Genomic DNA, 17,844 nt, shown 5'->3' with positions numbered 1-17,844 from the left:
CAAGCTCTTTGTTATTCCATTTTATCTCTAACAACATTCTTTTTTCAACCCCTAATTCCCTACTAGATTCCTTCTGTCCCTATCTCCTCCCCTCCCCTACTTACTTTCTCTATCATTTTAGTCTTACTTGACTTTTTTTTCTACTATATGCCTCATTTGGCTTTTAGCACTACTCAGGCCCCACCCCTACCTCTCAGAGCTGTCAAGTCTCTCCATGAGAGGCCCCACCTAATTAAAGATGCATTTAGACAGACACAGAGGTGCTAATGCTTGGAATGATACATTAACCAAGGCTAAGCTGCTGCATATAAGGAGGGCCGTGTGGGAGAGGGTGAAATTGGAAGGGGAGAGGTGGCGAGGGATGACATTGAAATGGACAGGCTAGGGAAAGCTTCAGGTCCCCGATTAGTATGCTACTTAGGTAAACACATCAGTGTGAGGACTGCTTCACAAGTGCATTTGAAATTTCACTTCCCGCTCTGCACACTGGGCAACTGACAGCCACTAGAAACAGTCCTGAATGATATGGAATTAGATGGATCAGTGAAGGACAACATTGACTCCCTCGCCCCAGCCTTGGCTGATCTCTGCAATCTCTCCTTTTCCACTGGAGTTTTCCAGACGGCTCTTAAGCACTCTCTTGTGCACCCTCTACTTAGGAAAGCCTTTCTCTATCACACCTTTCCTGGGCAAACTTCTGGAGAAGCTGGCTATCTCTCAGCTCACCCTCCACACTGAATCTATTGGGTGCTTCCAAGACCATCAGTCTGGCTTTAGAGCATCCAGAAGCATGGAAAGCGCTCTTCTGAACACCCATGAAGAACTGCTCTCAAATCTTGACACTAACACTCCCTCTGTCCTCATTGTCCTTGACCTCTGCTCTGCCTTCGACACAGTTAACTACAACATCCTGATTTCACAGCTCTGTGACACCCTGGGAATCACAGGTCAGGCTCTTGCGTGGTTAACCACCTTTCTCTCTGACCGCCCATCTAAGGTGGAACTCTAAGCCTTTCTCTCGACTATCACTCTCTCAACCTGTGGCGTTCCCCAGTGATCTAACCTATCCCCTTGGTTCTTCAACGTCTATATGGCTGGCTTGGCACGTGTGATTGGAACTTTCACCTCTAACTTCCACTGCTACACAGATGATATGCAACTATCTTTCAGGCTACCCTCAGTCACCTCCTCCTCCCTCCTATCCGACTGTTTGTCCGCTACTCAGTCATGGTGTGCTGCAAATGACCTTTGCCTCAACGCCAGTAAAACTGAGATTGTTTGCATTGCTACCCCTGCTCCCTCCTTCCCACTTTGACCCTGGCCGGCCCCTTGGCCCTGTGCCCGCTCCCACCTGCGAGGCTAAAAACATTGGAGTCCTCAGAGGTACTCTACCTTTTCTCACTTTCCACTAGTGGCTCACTGGAACCAGAGCCCTTGTTCTCTCTAGGTTGGACTACTGCAACAGCCTGCTTCTGCCCTGCGCCCTCTGTAACTCATCCAGAACAGAACCGCAAGACTTCTGCTTGGCCTCAAGACCAGGGGCCGCATCTCTCTGGCACTGAAATCCCTTCAGTGGCTCCCATTGGCTGCAAGGATCAAGTTCAAGATCCTCTGCATTGTCCACAAGGCTTTCTGGAGCCTTGGACCTACCTATCGTCAAAGTTGCCTACCTAAATACTGTCCCTCCCGAATCCTCTGCTCATCTACCTCCAACCTTCTTCGAGTGAGCCGGTTCTCCAAGCAGAGATTTGGATGGAGATCCTTATCCTCAGCAGGGGCCTCCCTCTGAAATAGCCTCCCTGCCACCCTGCATCTTGAGCCTGATCTCCTTAGGTTCCGGAAACTCCTCAAGACCTTCCTCTTCTCCTCTTCCATCTCTCTCCCTCTACCCAGCTAACCTAGGTTTCTGCCCTGTCCCTCTCTCCCTAATTTTCCGTACAGCTTGCTGACTGGCCACCTGGTGTACCTCAGATTCTCCGAGGTCCCTGGCAACCCACCAGTCCTCTCTCGCACTTGCCTCAGGGCCCTGAACTCACCCCACCCTCACTGCCCTTGAGAAATGACTCAAGAGAGTGGCTCTCTCTACACTTACCCTTGTCTCCACCGACTGGGTGCACTTGGACCCCCCACCCCATAATCGTCTGTGCACTTGCACAATCCGAATGCACCGTGTTTGAAGATCGTCTGTCTGTTCTCCCCTGTCTGCCCCCCGTAATTGCACTTGGTAAAACTACAGAATCGTCGTCAGACCTATTTGCTGTGTCTCAACTGTTAATTGTGTTATTTTCACTTACTCTCCCTGTGCAGACTATTATCGTCTGAGAATTTCTCAAGGGCTCCGAACGACTGTTGTTTTGTCCCCATGTTCCCACCCTCCTTGAGCACTTTGAAACACTTGCCTTGTGTATAAGCGCTTTATAAATAAACATTACCATGCCATGTCTTTGAGCGTGCTTTACTCAAGCCTTACCATACAACTTTGTATTTGTAGTTCCTGCAAATGTTTTTTCAAAGCAGTCTTCTGAGAGTTATTCACTTAATTTGAGCTGTACGTGCACTATTGATATAATAAAAATGTCTTACCAGGCCTGCCTACAGCCACTCGATATATAAGCACTATGCTGTCATTCCCTGAAGTCCTATTAAAAACAAGCCTTGGCAAAGCCAACAATTTTGACTTGTATATAGGTATTAGGCATTTGCCAGGCACTGCATTTATATGCCCAGATACCCGCACCATTTGCACCTGCTACCATCAATGGTTAGTTTATACCACTACGGCAGTGCCTGGCAAATGCCTTTACCATGTCAACAAAAAGGCCCAAACCATTGGCATCGCCAATGCTCGTTTCTTTTGTTTTGGTGTATGGCGCCAAATCTGGCAGGGGACCTGGAGCTGCTGTTTTGAGCTGCCCCAAATTCGTTTGTTGATTTCTTTTTATGCATGCTGGCCTAAAAGTCAGCCCCTCCTGCAGGGCAATACACACCTCGTGAACACAATGCTGTGGGGTGGGGGGAGGATGGATGATTGAGAACAGCAGGATCTGGAGTGGGGGGCGGCAATCTGACAGTTTGCCTAGGGTGGCAAAATTCCTTGCACCGACCCTGATCAGTGTTGATGTATTGCCGTGAATGCTGGCCCTCATTTTTTAGTGCTGCATGGCTCTTGATTCATTGTTTTAGGTATTGAACTGTTTGAAGACAGAGCTAGGGTTGTATCCCAGTTTGACATGCTTTTCAAAAATATTTTCGTTCTAGATTTGGACCCAGCGCAGACGACTGAGAAGAAAAGGACAGTGTACCAAATGGCACTAAGTAAGAAACTAGTGTTTTTGTGTACCATTTAATATACAATATGTATATATTTATTTATTGTCATTTATTGTGCATCCATGTAAACTAAGCTTGATTAAGAGCGGAAGGAGTCAGGGTGGGGAGACTAGATGTATGACAGTGTGGCAAAAGCCAGATAACTAGGGATTCAGTAGGTGGCCCTGAAGATTTGAATCTTTAGCCACCTGTGGAACATCGTCAAGTTGTCTTCTGCCTGCAATTTATACCAATCAGACATTACACATCTTTGGGGCTTGTACTCCGAACTGAGGCTTCAATTTTGTTAATTTCAAGAAGTAAAGAAATTGGAGACTATAAGTATCTGAGAAATTAGGTTTACTAGCTGGGTTGCATAATTGAATACTATCCAGCGTGTATGGGTGCAATACTTTCAATATTGATTGGTTAGTCAGCAAAGGGCTTGTTATTGATGATGACTCCTAGGTTTCTGGTGGAGGTTGTGGGAATGGGAGCCAATCCCGTTTTGCTGGACCCAGGAAGTGTAAGGTTGGTTCTGTAGATCTACAGTGAGAATTTCTGATTTCTGTGCATTTCCATGATTAGCTTTACACTAATTTGGAAGAGTTGCAGCGTAGAGGGCTCATGTTGAACTGCATGATGCAAGGCATAGCGTATAACTAATTGAGTTTTGTTCACATGCTTTCGGAAATTCAATTCAAAACCTCTGATGAGGGCACATGTAGGTGCTGAAGAGTAGAGGGCAAATGGATGAGCCCAGAAAGATCTCATGTTATAGGAAGTGAAATGGGGAAGGAAAAAGTTCCACTTCTAATGGATGCCATCCTCCCACGGATTCATCATCTTCAGATATAAGTCGCCAACACTGCTGGCATCATGAAATTTTAATACCTCAGCAGAGCATGTCTTGCCCGTTGGTGTTGACTTCGTCCACAGGCCCACTACTCGATTCTTCTTTACAAAAAGGAGGCACAACGCCCTGTGACCTCAGTTCCTTTTGTCCGCACGATCAGCACACTGTTTCAGAATGCTTCTCTTTCCCTCAGAAAAAAATTTAAACTGCAACATTATGTCCATCTCAAAGGTTTTGGGAGTCAAGCGCTGCAGTGACTGCAGTTCAAAGATGTCCATTAACGATCTCCATACCATTTCTGTATTGTGTTTCATCTCGGACTGAAGCTCCTGCCAGTCAATGAACCCAAAAGCACTCAGAGAATGGGCGTCCAAACTGTTGATAAGCTGTCCCCCAAAATCACATGAATCCCCTTCCAGAAGCTGATTGTTGGGGGAGGTGAGGGTGTCAGGGCTTTGACAAATGAGAAAGGCCTTCCCAGAGAAAAGGAATGGTGCCTTAAAACACACAAAAAATCACCAGCCTCTCGCAAGGCGACACGGGACATTCGTCCCATTCCTTTTCACACAAAAAGAAAAGAAGACACTGATCCTGAAGGGGAGAAAGCGATACCGCATCCTCGAGTTCTCCAGAACATGTTATTTACATAATAGTGGCCAGAGCCGAGGAGTGTGAAAAGTTTAGAAAGCAAATCCTTAAAATGTCCTCGACCTCAACTTAAACAATCAAGCCAGCAGAGCATTCATAAGCCTCAGGGCTCGGACCCCGCATTAAAGAAAAAATGGTGCTCGAGGCATCTATGCCAAAACCGACAGAATCTCTGCACCAAAACAAAAGGCAGATCAGATTTTCTCCCATTGCTATCTGACTCAAGCCAATATGCGCTGTTTTCAAGTGATTGATATTTCCAGACCATGCCAATGGTATTCAATGAAGAAGTTGGCCAGATACCCTTTGGACTCGAGCCGCTGGGGAAAGGGGTAGCTCAGACAGACCCAATACCCCTCAACTCAAACAATCCCATTCTTTGTGAACCAGATCTGATCGATTTAGCTTCAGATCTCAGAGACACGAGTGGCCTTGACATGCCCCATCCTCGAAATTACAAGAGTCGTGTCCTTATGAGCATCAGGATGCAGCTTTTTGGGTCCCGATTCAAAAGGTGGTGGATTCCTTGGGACTCGGAGCTCCATCCAGGCAAGTACAGCAATACAGTTTAACTGCCATCATGGACAGAGGGACTCAAATGGAAGTCAATCCCTATTGAACCCGGAGGTCGTTGACCCAATCATGTTCCTATGGTGAACACCATGCTCAGTACTGATTGCAAACAAAGATCTGTCAAAAAAGATAGCCAAGCCAGGTCCCCAGAACTGGAATGACACATCTATATAGCACATGTCACTTCGCACACAATGGGCTTCTCACTGAACTTCAAGAAATCTTAGGTGACACTTTCTCAGGTGCTGCTTTTCATTGGAGCTCTGTTAGATTCTCTCTCGGGGAAGACTCATTCCCCCTGCCCCCTCCCCTTGGACGGGGTGAAAAACATTGATCAGATGGTCAGAGTACCCCAGAACTCTCAGACAGTGTAAACCCTAGCCTTCCTGTGTCTTTTTAGGCCTGATGGTGTCCTGCATTTTCTTGGTGCCTCCGGCCCACCTCTGGATGAGGACACTCCAGTGGTCACTCAGGTCCCACTGGTCCCAGCAGTGGGGAGCATGGTGGATCAACTGCAAGTTTCGAACCGGCTGGCTCAGGACCTAATTTGGTGATCACAAGAGAGCAACATGAAGCCAGAGGAGCAATTCTGGCAACCATTGTCGGCGGAAACGCTGATCAGAGATGCCTTCTTGAAAGGCCGGGGCACTCACCAGAAAGATAGGAGAGTGGACGGGGTCCTTGACAGTGTCGAGAAATCACATCAATCTGCTGGAGCTGTGAGCAATCAGTCTGTCTCTAAAAGCCTATTTGCCTTCAATTAGGGGGAAAACTGTCTTGATCCTGATGGACAACACACTAGTCATGCACTACCTCAGTTAGAGTGGTGTCTGGCCTCACTGCACCTTTGCAAAGAGCCAATGCAAATGTGGTTTTAAGCGTTAGTGAGCCATGTTTCCTTGCCGGTAGCCCATCTGTCCGGGAAGGAAAATGTGTTGATGGATGCTCTGGCAATGCAGAGTGAGGTCTCCCACAAGGGGGGTTGTGCCAAGAGATTCTAGTGTGAATCTTCAACCTCTGGCGAACCCCTAAGATAAATTTGTTTGCAACCTGTGCCAATAGGAAGTATCAGCAGTTCTGTTCCAAGGAATTTCCCCCGAGTGGGGCACTTGGAGATGTGTTCATAGGTGAATGGAACTGTAAACTTTTCTACGCGCTCTCACTGATTCCTGTCATACTAAAGGTTCTCAGGAGGTTACAGAGGTTCCAAACCATGGGGAATCTGATTGCTCCGGACTGGGCGCCTAAGACGTGATATGCAGACCTTCTAGAAATGGCCATCTCCACTCCTCGAACCCTCCTGATGAGAGAATATCTCATGTCTTAGTCGGAGGGGTGGGTCCCTCATCTCATCCTCAGTGTTTGGAATTTCCATGCTCGGTTCTTGAGAGGCTAAAATACAGGGATTGGGATCTATCTGAAGAAGTTGCGGAGGTTCTCACCTCTGCTCGCAGGTAAGCTTCCAAGGCCATTCACAACTGACATTGGAAAATATGTCGTACCTTGTGTAGGGAGAATGATCTGGGCCCCACTGTTTGCCCCAATGCATCAGTCCTCCAGTTTCCCCTGTCAATTGCTAGACAAGGATTGCAGATTGGCATGTTGAAAGGATATCTGGCTTCCATTTCTGTTTTCAACAGAACTCCTGAGCTGGGCTACATCTTTGGAATCCCCATAGTTGTGCAGTTCATGTGGGGTTTAGTAAATATGTTCCCACCGAGGCAATTCATCTTACTATCATGCAATTTAAATCTGGTTCTGACATTCCTGATGGCTGATCCTTTCGAAATGAGGCATTCATGTGCAATCAGATTGTTGACCCGGAAAGAAATTTCTTCAACAGCAGTTACATATACCAGGAGTGTGAGTGAGCTTCAGCCTCTTTCAGTAAAGGCCCCTTACCTTGCTTTTTCAGCATCTAATGCTACCATGCAAACTTGTTTTATACTTAAGGTAATATCATAGTTTTTCCTTGTCCAAAAGACTGAACCTCCAGTTTTCTATCTGTCACCCACCCATCCAGAATGGGCTACATTGACTGGACTCCAAGAGGGATTTCTGCTTTTACATCTCCAGGTTAAGAGAATTAAGGAATGATGACAAGTTCTTTGTTGCCTATGCAGGCCCTAAGGCTGTTTCGGCTGTAACTAAACTAACAATTTCCACATGGCTCATTTTTTGCATTACTGAATGCTACTAACTAGCTCATATGGAAATGTAGGTCAGGTTAGGAGCACATTCTGTGAGAGGAATAAAGATTACCCCTGCTAACTGCGCAGGGAGTATTAATTCTATTAAAGACTAGGAGGCGAGCATTATGCTTCAACTTCTTTATTTACTACCCTTCAGCAGTTTCAACAACACTATTTCAATCAATACCAAGAATGTTCATATGTCCATATAACTTTCACATTCCCAAAACTACAAATCCCAAAGTCTCTGTAGTCCATCTCCTTCCAGCTCAGCTATGACCACATCCTGTCCCTTAGCTCCTCCTCTCTTTCACGTGCTCTGAATGTCCTGTAACCAAACTTTCTCGTCCCGCCAACCGAGCAAGGACTTCTTGAACTCCAACAATTAACTTCATAACGGCTGAACACACGCCTTTCCTTCTAGATCACCCTTCAATTGTTCTTCTGCTCTTCCCCTAGAGAAAACATAAACCTAACATCAGGGTGGAATCTAGTTTGTCATCATATCCACACATCATTACAATACAATATGATTATCAAACAGTTGAGGGTGGGAACTAATGCTCGCCTCCTAGTCTTTAATAGAATTAATACTCCCTGCGCAGTTAGCAGGGGTAATCTTTATTCTATGACAAGACTGGAGGCGAGCATTATGCTTGTTCAAAGCTGTCCCAACACTGTACTCGCTAAACTCTCAGGTGGTTTAAAATAAAATTCCCTGAAGGTCCGATCATTTGCCCAGTCAGCAGCTGCAATAATATCCTGCAATGGAACTCCCGTCCTGTATGCTTTAGACGCCATGGCCCCTCTCACTGAATGCGCCCCATACTGCCGCAAATCAATACCTGCTGCTAGCATCACCTCTTTAAGCCATCTCGCTATGGTATCGGCCTTCACCGCCTGAAAGGGCTTCCTGCGCGCTATTAGCAGCTGATTCGTACTTGTCGCTCTCACTTCTGCCGTCCTGGCTTCGTATTCTTTTATGCAACTAGCTACACACCATTTGTTATTATTTGGAAATAGGGATAGTGCACTGAGGCTGTTCTTGACTTAGTCCTTTGTACTACTACAAAGGTCACCCCCTCTGGTCCAAATGTCCTTCTATTAATCTCTAATGCCTTAACATCCGATACCCTCTTACAGGATATGAGACATAACAGCATCGCTAGTTTGCCTGATAACTGCTTGAGAGACAAGTATCTATCTCTCGGGCCAGCTTTCCAATAATTTCAATACACTCGCCACGTCCCATAAGACTGTATATTTGGGAGCTGGTGGCGCTCTAAACTTAGCCCCTCTAATAAGCCTGCATACCGCTGGGTGCTCGCCTGCTGGCACACATTCAATCGGACTGTGACCTGCGGAGATCGCTGATCTGTACACTCCAATAGTGTGAAAAGCTTTTCCATCCTGCAGCAGTTGTGCTAGGAAATTTAGTATGGCTACTATAGGTGCAGAAATGGGATGAAAATCTCTCCTTCTACACCAATTCGTCCACCTGGCCCAAGCCGCGTCGTAGCTCCTCCTAGTCGATGGAGCCCAGGATTCGGCAATAAGTTCCGCCGCCTGCGTCGAAATGCCCGGCTGTTCCCATCGTCTCCGGATATCCTGCACACGATGAGCGGGAGTGTCCCTCTCACTCTCAGAGGATGACACTGCCCAGCTGGGTCCTTGAGCAAACTCTCTCCTTCCGGAAGGACCCTCGGCAGATCTATCAGGTGTTCTATCAGCGTCGGGAACCAGACCTGCGCTTTCCACAACGGTGCTACTAGTACTAGCTCCGCTCTCTCCCTCCGACACTTCGCCAGCACTCTGCTCAGCATCATAAACGGAGGGAATGCATAATGCGTGCCGCCTGCCCATTCTTGTAGGAACGCGTCTGTACCTTTTGCGTCTGTATCTAATCTCCAGCTGAAATAACTGGGTATCTGGCGTTGAGGCGCGACGCAAACAGGTCTGTGTGCAAAGGGCCCCATCTCTGGTCCAACCTCTGAAACACCGCTGGATCCAGCCTCCAATCGCTGGAGTCCGTGAGGTATCGCGAGTTCCAATCTGCTACAACATTCAGCTCTCCGGGCAGATACTCCGCCGTCACTGATGTCCCTGTCCTTAGGCAGTAATGCCAGAAGTCCTTCGCTAACTCGGCTAGCATCCTGGACTTTGTCCCTCTTAAATGGTTTATGTAGCGAACTGCTGAAATGTTGTCCATCTTCAGCAGGACGCAAGACTTCACTCTGTCTCTTGTGAACGTCTTTATCGCGAAAGAGCCCGCTAGGAGCTCTAGACAGTTTATGTGCAGGCTGAGCTCCTCTGCACTTCACTTGCCTCCGGTCTGCAACTCTCTGCACCGGGCACCCCATCCTAGACGACTGGCGTCTGATTCTATCACGAGGTCCGGCCGGTCTCCGAATATGGCACACCCCTTCCAGGCGTCCATATTCTGTAACCACCATTCCAGCTCCGTTATAGATTCCTGATCTAGCGGTATCGATTGATGATACCTCAACCCTTGTTGTAGGTGTCTTATCTTCAACCTCTGTAATGCTCTGTAGTGTAAGGGACCTGGAAAAATGGCTTGGATGGAGGCTGCTAGGAGGCCCACTACTCTCGCCAGAACTCTTAGAGAAATCACTTTCTTCGCTAGACATGCTCTGATCTCTCTCTTGATGTCTCGTATTTTCCTCGCCGGCAACTCCAGGGTGGCTTTCCTTGTATCCAGGATGAAGCCGAGGAAATCTAACCTCTGCGCCGGCTTTGTATCTGACTTTTCCGTGTTCACTAGGAACCCCAGAGACTGCAACAGGTCTAGTAACCACTTCGTCTGATATTCCAGCGCCTGACGATCCTCTGCGAGAAGCAACAGGTCGTCCAAGTATATAATCAGCCGAACACCTTTCTCTCGTATGGCTGCGGTGGCTGGTTTCATCAGCTTCGTGAACGCCCACGGCGCCGACGCCAGCCCGAATGGCATTGTCCTGAATTGCCAGAACTGCTCCTTCCAGCAAAAAGCCAGAAATCCCCTGAACTGTTCCTGCACTGGAATCGTAAGGTAGGCGTCCTTCAAGTCTAACCTGGTCAGCCAGTCTCCCTCCCTCAGAGAGTCTCTGAGCTGATGGATCCCTTCCATCTTGAAATGATGGTAGACTATCCATCCATTCAATTCCTTCAAATTGATCCCTGGACGTACTTTCTCTTTCCTGTGAACGAGAAACATATTGCTGATAAAGCTTGGGGCCTCGGGGCACCTTTCTATGGCCCTTTTCTTCTCGAACTGCCCTAGTTCGGTATTGAGAGCTTCTTGCTCCGCTTTCGCTAAGTGCGGGCGCTGGGGTATAGTGGTCTGTACTGGACCCTGAATAAACTCTAGCTGCAGACCTCTGACGGTTTGCAAAATCCAGGCATCGCTGGAAAGCGCACGCCAGTTTCCCCAGAACATACATGTCCTCCCTCCCACCGGAGGATAGGCTCTCGCTCTCACCTGGTGTAAACCCTTGGCCTCGTCTGAAACCTCTTCCTCGTCGCCCTCTGGTGTTGCGACCTCTGGCCGGGAAGAACGTGTCTTGCTGCCTGTTCTCCCAATACTGGGCTCTGTGATTCGAGAGTCTTCTACCTCCTTGTTGACGACCGGTCGAGCGACCCCTGTGGCGACCGGTCCAGGCAAAAACTCTCTGTGTGAAGATCTTACGTATGGATGCTTGCACTTTCTCCAGTGAGGCGTAAGTGCCTACGAAACAGCCCATTTCCTTTCCGAATGTCTCCCCAAACAGGAGACCTTGGGCAACCTCTCCGGCCTCGTAGGATGCTAGATCACTAAGCTATCTTCAGAAGCAGTCCTCTTCTTCTCTCGGAGGCTATGGCGCAGTTCGCGTTACCTAGGAGGCAAACTGCTCGTTGCGTCTAACCTGCTAGGGCCTCTGGGTCCACCTCTTCGCCCGTGTCCCTTACCCTGTCTGCTAGGTCCATGATCTTGGCGAGGGGACCGGCTAAGTCCAGGACTTTCTTCTGGCAGCTCTTCCAAGATCTGTCTATCCCCTTATGGGGGTCCTTATTGGTCTTTTATTTTTTTTTATTTTTATTTTTTTTATGCTCGTGGCTGCACCGGACTACTGGGATATTTCTTATGCCTGAGGTGGCTTCGGTTCACTGACTGTTTTTCATGAGGCTTCTGCCTCGTGTGCGAGTGCTTGTATCCAGCAAAATTCACACGGGAGCTGATGCTGCCCGCTTCCTCCTTCAGCTCTCTCCTGGAGCTGCTTACACAAACCGAAGTCAAACGCTTCGGCGCGCGGCTGGATTCGAGCTTTCTCCGTCGTTCCAATGCGTGATCACACAGTGGAGCCGGTGTCTCGGTCCGTGTCACAGAATAAATGCGACGCGGCCCGGCACTCGGCAAGCTCCGCCCTCGCGAAAGTGGGGGGGAGCGCTCCGTATCAGCCTTTCTGACAGCTGCCTGCGCTCGGCGCCTGGCCCCGCCTCCGCGAGGGAGGGGCCCAGCGCCCGAGCGAAAAATGCGCTACCTTCCCGGGAAAGGCTAGCGCGGGTTCAGGGAGCTCCACGGCCCGCCGGGGCACCCCTGAAGTGCCGGGAATACGGCACGGGGCCAAGGCGGCCGCCGGAGCTCCTACTACGTTCCCAAAACAGTACGCAGTCCCTCGAGAGAAAACTCGAACCGACACGCTCGTCTGCCGACACGCCGTCAATATCTCGCAACGAGCTAACAGAGTCTACGCTCGCGCTCCTTCCTCACTGAAACTATGTCAAACTCGAGTCATTATGCTACATAAAGTCCAACAAAATCTAGGCATATGTTACTGCAATACATATACACATTAACTGGGAGGTAGAGAGAATGTGACTTATCTGCATGAAGAGCAGTACAAGAAGAGGAGGAGCTCAGGGAGAGGATGTGGTCATAGCTGAGCTGGAAGGAGATGGACTACAGAGACTTTGGGATTTGTAGTTTTGGGAATGTGAAAGTTATATGGACATATGAACATTCTTGGTATTGATTGAAATAGTTTTGTTGAAACTGCTGAAGGGTAGTAAATAAAGAAGTTGAAGCATAATGCTCGCCTCCAGTCTTGTCATAGAATGGCAGCCACATCAGCTCTTCAGAGAGGTGTAACAGTCCGTGATATATGCCAGACAGCTCTGTGGGTGAGCCTCTGTCCACACTTTTGTTAAGCACTACTGTCTAGACGCTATGAGCTCTCAAGATGATAGTTTTGGAAGGGTATTCCTGCAGATTTACCTGATTTAGAGAAAGATCGTCGCTCCCCTCCCACCTCCACTCCATATGCGATACTGCTATGGGAGTCTTTCTGAAGGTTAGGAATCCGCAGAATGAAGCCATCCATTAGAAGAACAAATTGCTTACCTTTGGTAATATTATTTATTGTGGATGGCTACTCCCAAGGATTCGAGAAAGGAGACCTATGCTGGGTAGCCTTCGGTGTGGACCACTTCCTGATTGTGATTTTGATAAATAATGACTTGCAAACTGTAGATGATTCTTTAAACAATAAAGTTTTAATGCTTGATTTTGGTTGTAATTCACCAAAATATCTCTAATATATTATATTTATTTCAGCAAACAATGACTGTGTGGCCAATGCATTTCGGATACAATCCTTCGTCAGGGCTTAGTCTTATCTCAATTATACACTGCACATCGTATACAACATGTTAATAAATTGCAAAGTGTTAGGCATCGTGTAATTACAGGGTACCCCCATTAAGAAAACACGTGAAGAAAGATAACATAAAAAGAAACAAAATAAGAACAAAACACACAAAGTTCATTAAGCACTTTTCTCACACAAATTGTGTGTGTGATCACACTCTTATTTAGCAACTAAACGTTCAGCAGTTTTTCGAATTATTGTAAAGTCCAAAATATACCTGGCTATAGAGTTCACCTTGTGTGTCAATTAAAGGCTAGGGTGCGCATATAGTCCACCTCCACCATCATTTCTGCCACTCTTATTTAATCTTACATTGTACAACCACCCATGCAGACGAGGAATTGGTGGGAGTAGCATCCATCAGAAAAAACATTACCCCTGGCAAGTAATATATTCCATTTGGCTTGTTGCAATCTTGGAGCTATGACAAAGTACCCTGCTTTATTCTGGGGACCTCCAGTGGTATGACCAAGGGGCCGGTGACTTCCCTGAGCTAGTGGATGATGGCTACGGGGATGGTATGGGGAGGATCCCCTCATCACCCTTAATAAGTCTGCACACATGGGTTGTGGACACTGACATGCAGCCTGAAATTGTTACTGGCCCTTTAGGGGCCTGGATGGGTAATCTACGGCCTCTGTCAAAAGAAAGCTTCCTCTCCTCAACACAGATTAAAAAAGATGTAATTTTTTTCACAACACGGAACCATTGAAACTGCATATTGCAACTCCGGCTGCCAATGTGGGTTAGCTACAAACCATGCGTACCAATCATCCCTGACAGAAAATCCAAGATGGTGGAGTGGCTTCTTAAGGCTTGGGTCCCACCACTGACTTAGAACACAAGATGACACGCATACTACAGCTGTTGCGGCAGGATGTAAACATCAGAAAGTGACAGGAGGGAAACAGTGAGTGTGGTAGGAGGGAGACAACATGAGATGGTTGGAGAAAACATCAGTATGGGGTAGGAGGGAGGGTATCCCTTCATTTCCCCACAACCTTTTCACTGCATTTTGCCCTGTGGCATTGTAACATGGAAAAATCCAGTTAACGGGGTGACTAGCAGGTTAAAAGGGGTTGTTGCAAAAAACAGGAGGCTAATGAAGGCGTTTAGCAGCTAGAACTGAAGACATTGGAACAGATTCTAGCAGGTGAACTAGTAATAAATCTGGATCCTCTTCCCATCCTAGAATCCCTAAGGAGCTGCTGAATGTTTATGATGTGAATGCGGATATAATTGATTGGATAACTGTACTTAAATGTGTCTGTGTATGACAGCTGTTGTGTGTACAGAAGGTCAGGTTGTATCATTTGTTAGTATTCTTCCCCAGAGTGGTTTCCATGCCTTGATGGAACTGAGTGCTGCTGACAGAAAAGAATGTGAAACTGAACGAGGCCTACACAACTTTGGGAAGACTCCTTCCCAATACTTCTAAATGATTAAAGATCGAAAAAAAGAGGACCATGTTAAACGGTTTTCCTTTGGGAATTACTCCCTAAAATGTGGGTGTGTTGATGGAAAAAAAGTAACAACCATTTTGGGCATGATCAATTTGGTTATGCTGGATCAAATTGTTGATTCTTGCCCCCATAGTGTTAGCAGCACTTGGCTAACTCCAAGGAGCTAGACCCTACGGTGTTGGCAGTAGCTGCTGACTTGTGGATGTTGCATAGGGTAACCTTAAACGACAAAGGGGCTTTCCGAAGAATTTTATATGAATTTAAATGTATTGAATATTTATAAGGTGCCCTATACAGCAAAATGGTGTTTCCAGGCACCACAAGACAAAAAAGGGGGAGGGGGACAGGGGCGATAGACAACAGTAACAATCCTACTAGGCCTTGTGACATTTGGATCGTGCAAGTGAAGTAACAAGAAGTGCAGGGGGTAAGTGGCGGATGGGCGCAGTGGGTGGTAAGTGAACGATCAGGTGAGGGGGTATAACAAAAATGCAGGGGGGGGAGAAGGAAGTAAGGGCCCAGCGACTTGGCAAGTGCTTGCAGGAGCCCAGGGGAACAAATGCCAAGGGATTCTGGGGGCGGACCACCGTCTAAGTGCGAGGAAGGGTGGTGGACCAGACTCTGGATGGATGCCCAACCCACCAGGCTAGTCGGGGAAGGGGGCCCGGTAGGGCAGTGCGGGTTTGGGGGGTTGCTGGTATAGATTGGTCAAGGAGGGCCTTGTGCCCTATAAGACTCATAAGGGACCAGGCTGCCAGACACAGCAGCAGAATGGGGCACTAGCAAAGGAGGGCGAGAGGGAAGGAACTAGAGAAGAGCAGGGTCTTGGGAAGCTTCTGGAACTTAAGGAGGTACGGCTCAAGTCTGAGAGAGGCAGGCAAGCCATTCCAGAGGGAGGCACCTGCCGAAGAGAGATCTACACCCCACTCTCTGCTTGGAAAAACATCTGAACTGCAGATAATAGGAGCTAGAAGACTAAAGGGCTCGAGCAGGTAGGTTTTTAGGGAGAGAGAGTTGGATGCAGTGGGGTCCTAAGCCTCCAAAAGCATTGTGGATGATGCAGAGGGTCTTCAATTTGATCTTTGCAGCCACCGGGAGCAAGAGGAGAGATTTTAGGGCTGGAGAGATACTGTCCCTTGGCTTTAGGCCAAGGATAAGTGTTGCAGTCCTATTCTGGATTAGTGAAAGGGGGCAAAGAGAGGAAAGAGGCATATTGAGGAAGAGGCTGTTTCAGTAGTCCAGCCTAGATAGAACCAGAGCTCTGGAGACATTAAGTGTCTGGGGGAAGGTAAGAAAGGTGAGAATGCCTCTGACGAGGTGAAGCTGAAAGTGGGCCTTCTTGGCAAGGTCTGTGATGTGAGGGGAGAAGGAGAGAGAGGAGTCAAAGATGACACCAAGGTTTTAAGCCTCATAAAATGTCGAGGGTAGGAGACCCAAGGAGAGCGGTCAGCGAGTGAGTGGGGAGGGGGTAGAAGGGAGCAGGGGTCCCATTGAGAAGGATCTCGGTCTTACTGGCATTAAGAAAGATATCATTAGCCGTGCACCATGCCTGAATAGCAGTCACACAGTCAGGAATGAGAGAGGAAGAAGAGGAGGTAGTGAAAGGAAGCTTTAAGGAGAGATGTGTGTCATCAGCATTACATTGAAAATGGGGAGAGAAGGAGGAGATCAGGTGGGCCAGAGGTGCAAGGTAAATGTTGAAGAGCCATGGCGATAAGACAGAGCCCCGAAGGACGCTAGAGCTAGAGAGTGAGGTGAAGGAGAGGAAAGGGCCCAGTTGCACCTGGGAAGGTCGATTAGATAGGAATTAAAACCTTCTTGTTTAATAAATAAATACCTCTCAATGTTGAATCTCATACGTTTATAGATCTTTTTATGCTATACTCTCTGTTCTGCGCCCTCACGCCACTGGGTTATATGGTGCACGATATAAATAAAGTAAAGTAAAGTAAGGCGGTCAACCAATACAGTGCCAGATCCGTGATACCAAAGGTATCACAGAGCCGCTTTATGAGGGTAGCATGACTGACCATGTCAAAGGCAGAGGACAAGTCAAGGATGAGAACAGATGGAGAGTTGGAATCAAGGTTTGAGAGCAGGTCTTCATGGGTGTTAAGGAGAGCAGTTTCTGTGCCTCTGGATAATCTGAAGCCAGACTGGTGGTCATGGAGACATCCAACAGATTCAGTGTGGTGGGTCAGTTGGGAGATTACCAACTTCTCCAAGAGTTTACCCAGGAAGGGGGTAGAGGAGATAGGGCGGTAGTTAGCCGGGCAGGAGGGGTGAGCAGACAGCTTTTTTAGGAGCGGTTGCACAAGGGAGTGTTTGAGGGAAAGTGGGAAGGAGCCAGTAGCAAAGCAGTGGTTGCAGAAATCAGCCAAGGCAGGATCGAGAGAGGAAATGTTGTCCTTGTTACTTCTGGAGGAGCAGGGGAACACCTGTTTGGAGGAGACGTTCATAGAGCGGATAGCTTTCGAGACGTCATCCGGTGCTCTGGGTGAGAAGGAGGAGAGTCTGGGGGAGGGAGAGAGATATGGGGGCCAAGGGAAGCCTGAGAGCAGGTGGGGTAGCATGGAGGGGGGTAGAGGAGAGTGAGGACAGGATTTCATGGGTTTTGATTGTGAAATGGGAGGCCAGTGCAGTATAGAGGGCCTGGGATGGAAGTGGAGAAGTGGAAACTGCAGTAGGATTGGCGTGTTCCTTACAGATTTGGAACAGTTTAGCCATATTGTTGGTGGCCCCAGAGATGTGAGCTTGAATTTGGGCCCTTTTCTTGGTGCGGATGGAGAGACAGTATTGCCTTTGGAGCAGGCGCCAGCCCAGTTTGTCTTTGGATGTGCTCGAAGCCTGCCACTTACATTCAGCAACTCTGCACTTGCGTTTCAGAGAGGCTCGGTCGGAATAGTACCAGCTGTTGCACTTGGAAGCAGGCTTCATGTGGATCAGGGGCAAAGGTGTTGGAGATGGAGAGATGAAGATTAGCGAGAGCTGTGTTGGTCGGAGAGTCAATAACAGGGATCAGAAGGGGGGTGAAAGTGGCAGCAAAAGCAGCGAATGAGACTTGCGGTGCGGGCAGAGGCTTAGCCAGGAGCTACAGGTAAGAGGAGAGGAGAGCATGA

The 17,844-nt window shown here is 48.0% G+C and overlaps 1 protein-coding gene across 1 annotated transcript in view; it reads left to right on the top strand.

The window, feature by feature from the left end:
- SHANK1 (SH3 and multiple ankyrin repeat domains 1) overlaps positions 1-17,844 on the top strand; it is a 2,604,687-nt gene that overhangs the window by 2,346,005 nt on the left and 240,838 nt on the right. The window contains exon 21 of the mRNA XM_069605116.1: positions 3,259-3,315. Within this exon, the coding sequence (XP_069461217.1) occupies positions 3,259-3,315 (57 nt within the window). The remainder of the gene's footprint in view (positions 1-3,258; positions 3,316-17,844) is intronic.

The sequence above is a fragment of the Ambystoma mexicanum genome, chromosome 1p (assembly GCF_040938575.1).
Source record: "Ambystoma mexicanum isolate Mex_15411 chromosome 1p, UKY_AmexF1_1, whole genome shotgun sequence".
Taxonomy (NCBI): Eukaryota; Metazoa; Chordata; class Amphibia; order Caudata; family Ambystomatidae; genus Ambystoma; species Ambystoma mexicanum.
Note: the sequence above shows the minus strand (reverse complement) of the source record. Positions and strands in the feature narration are given on the sequence as shown.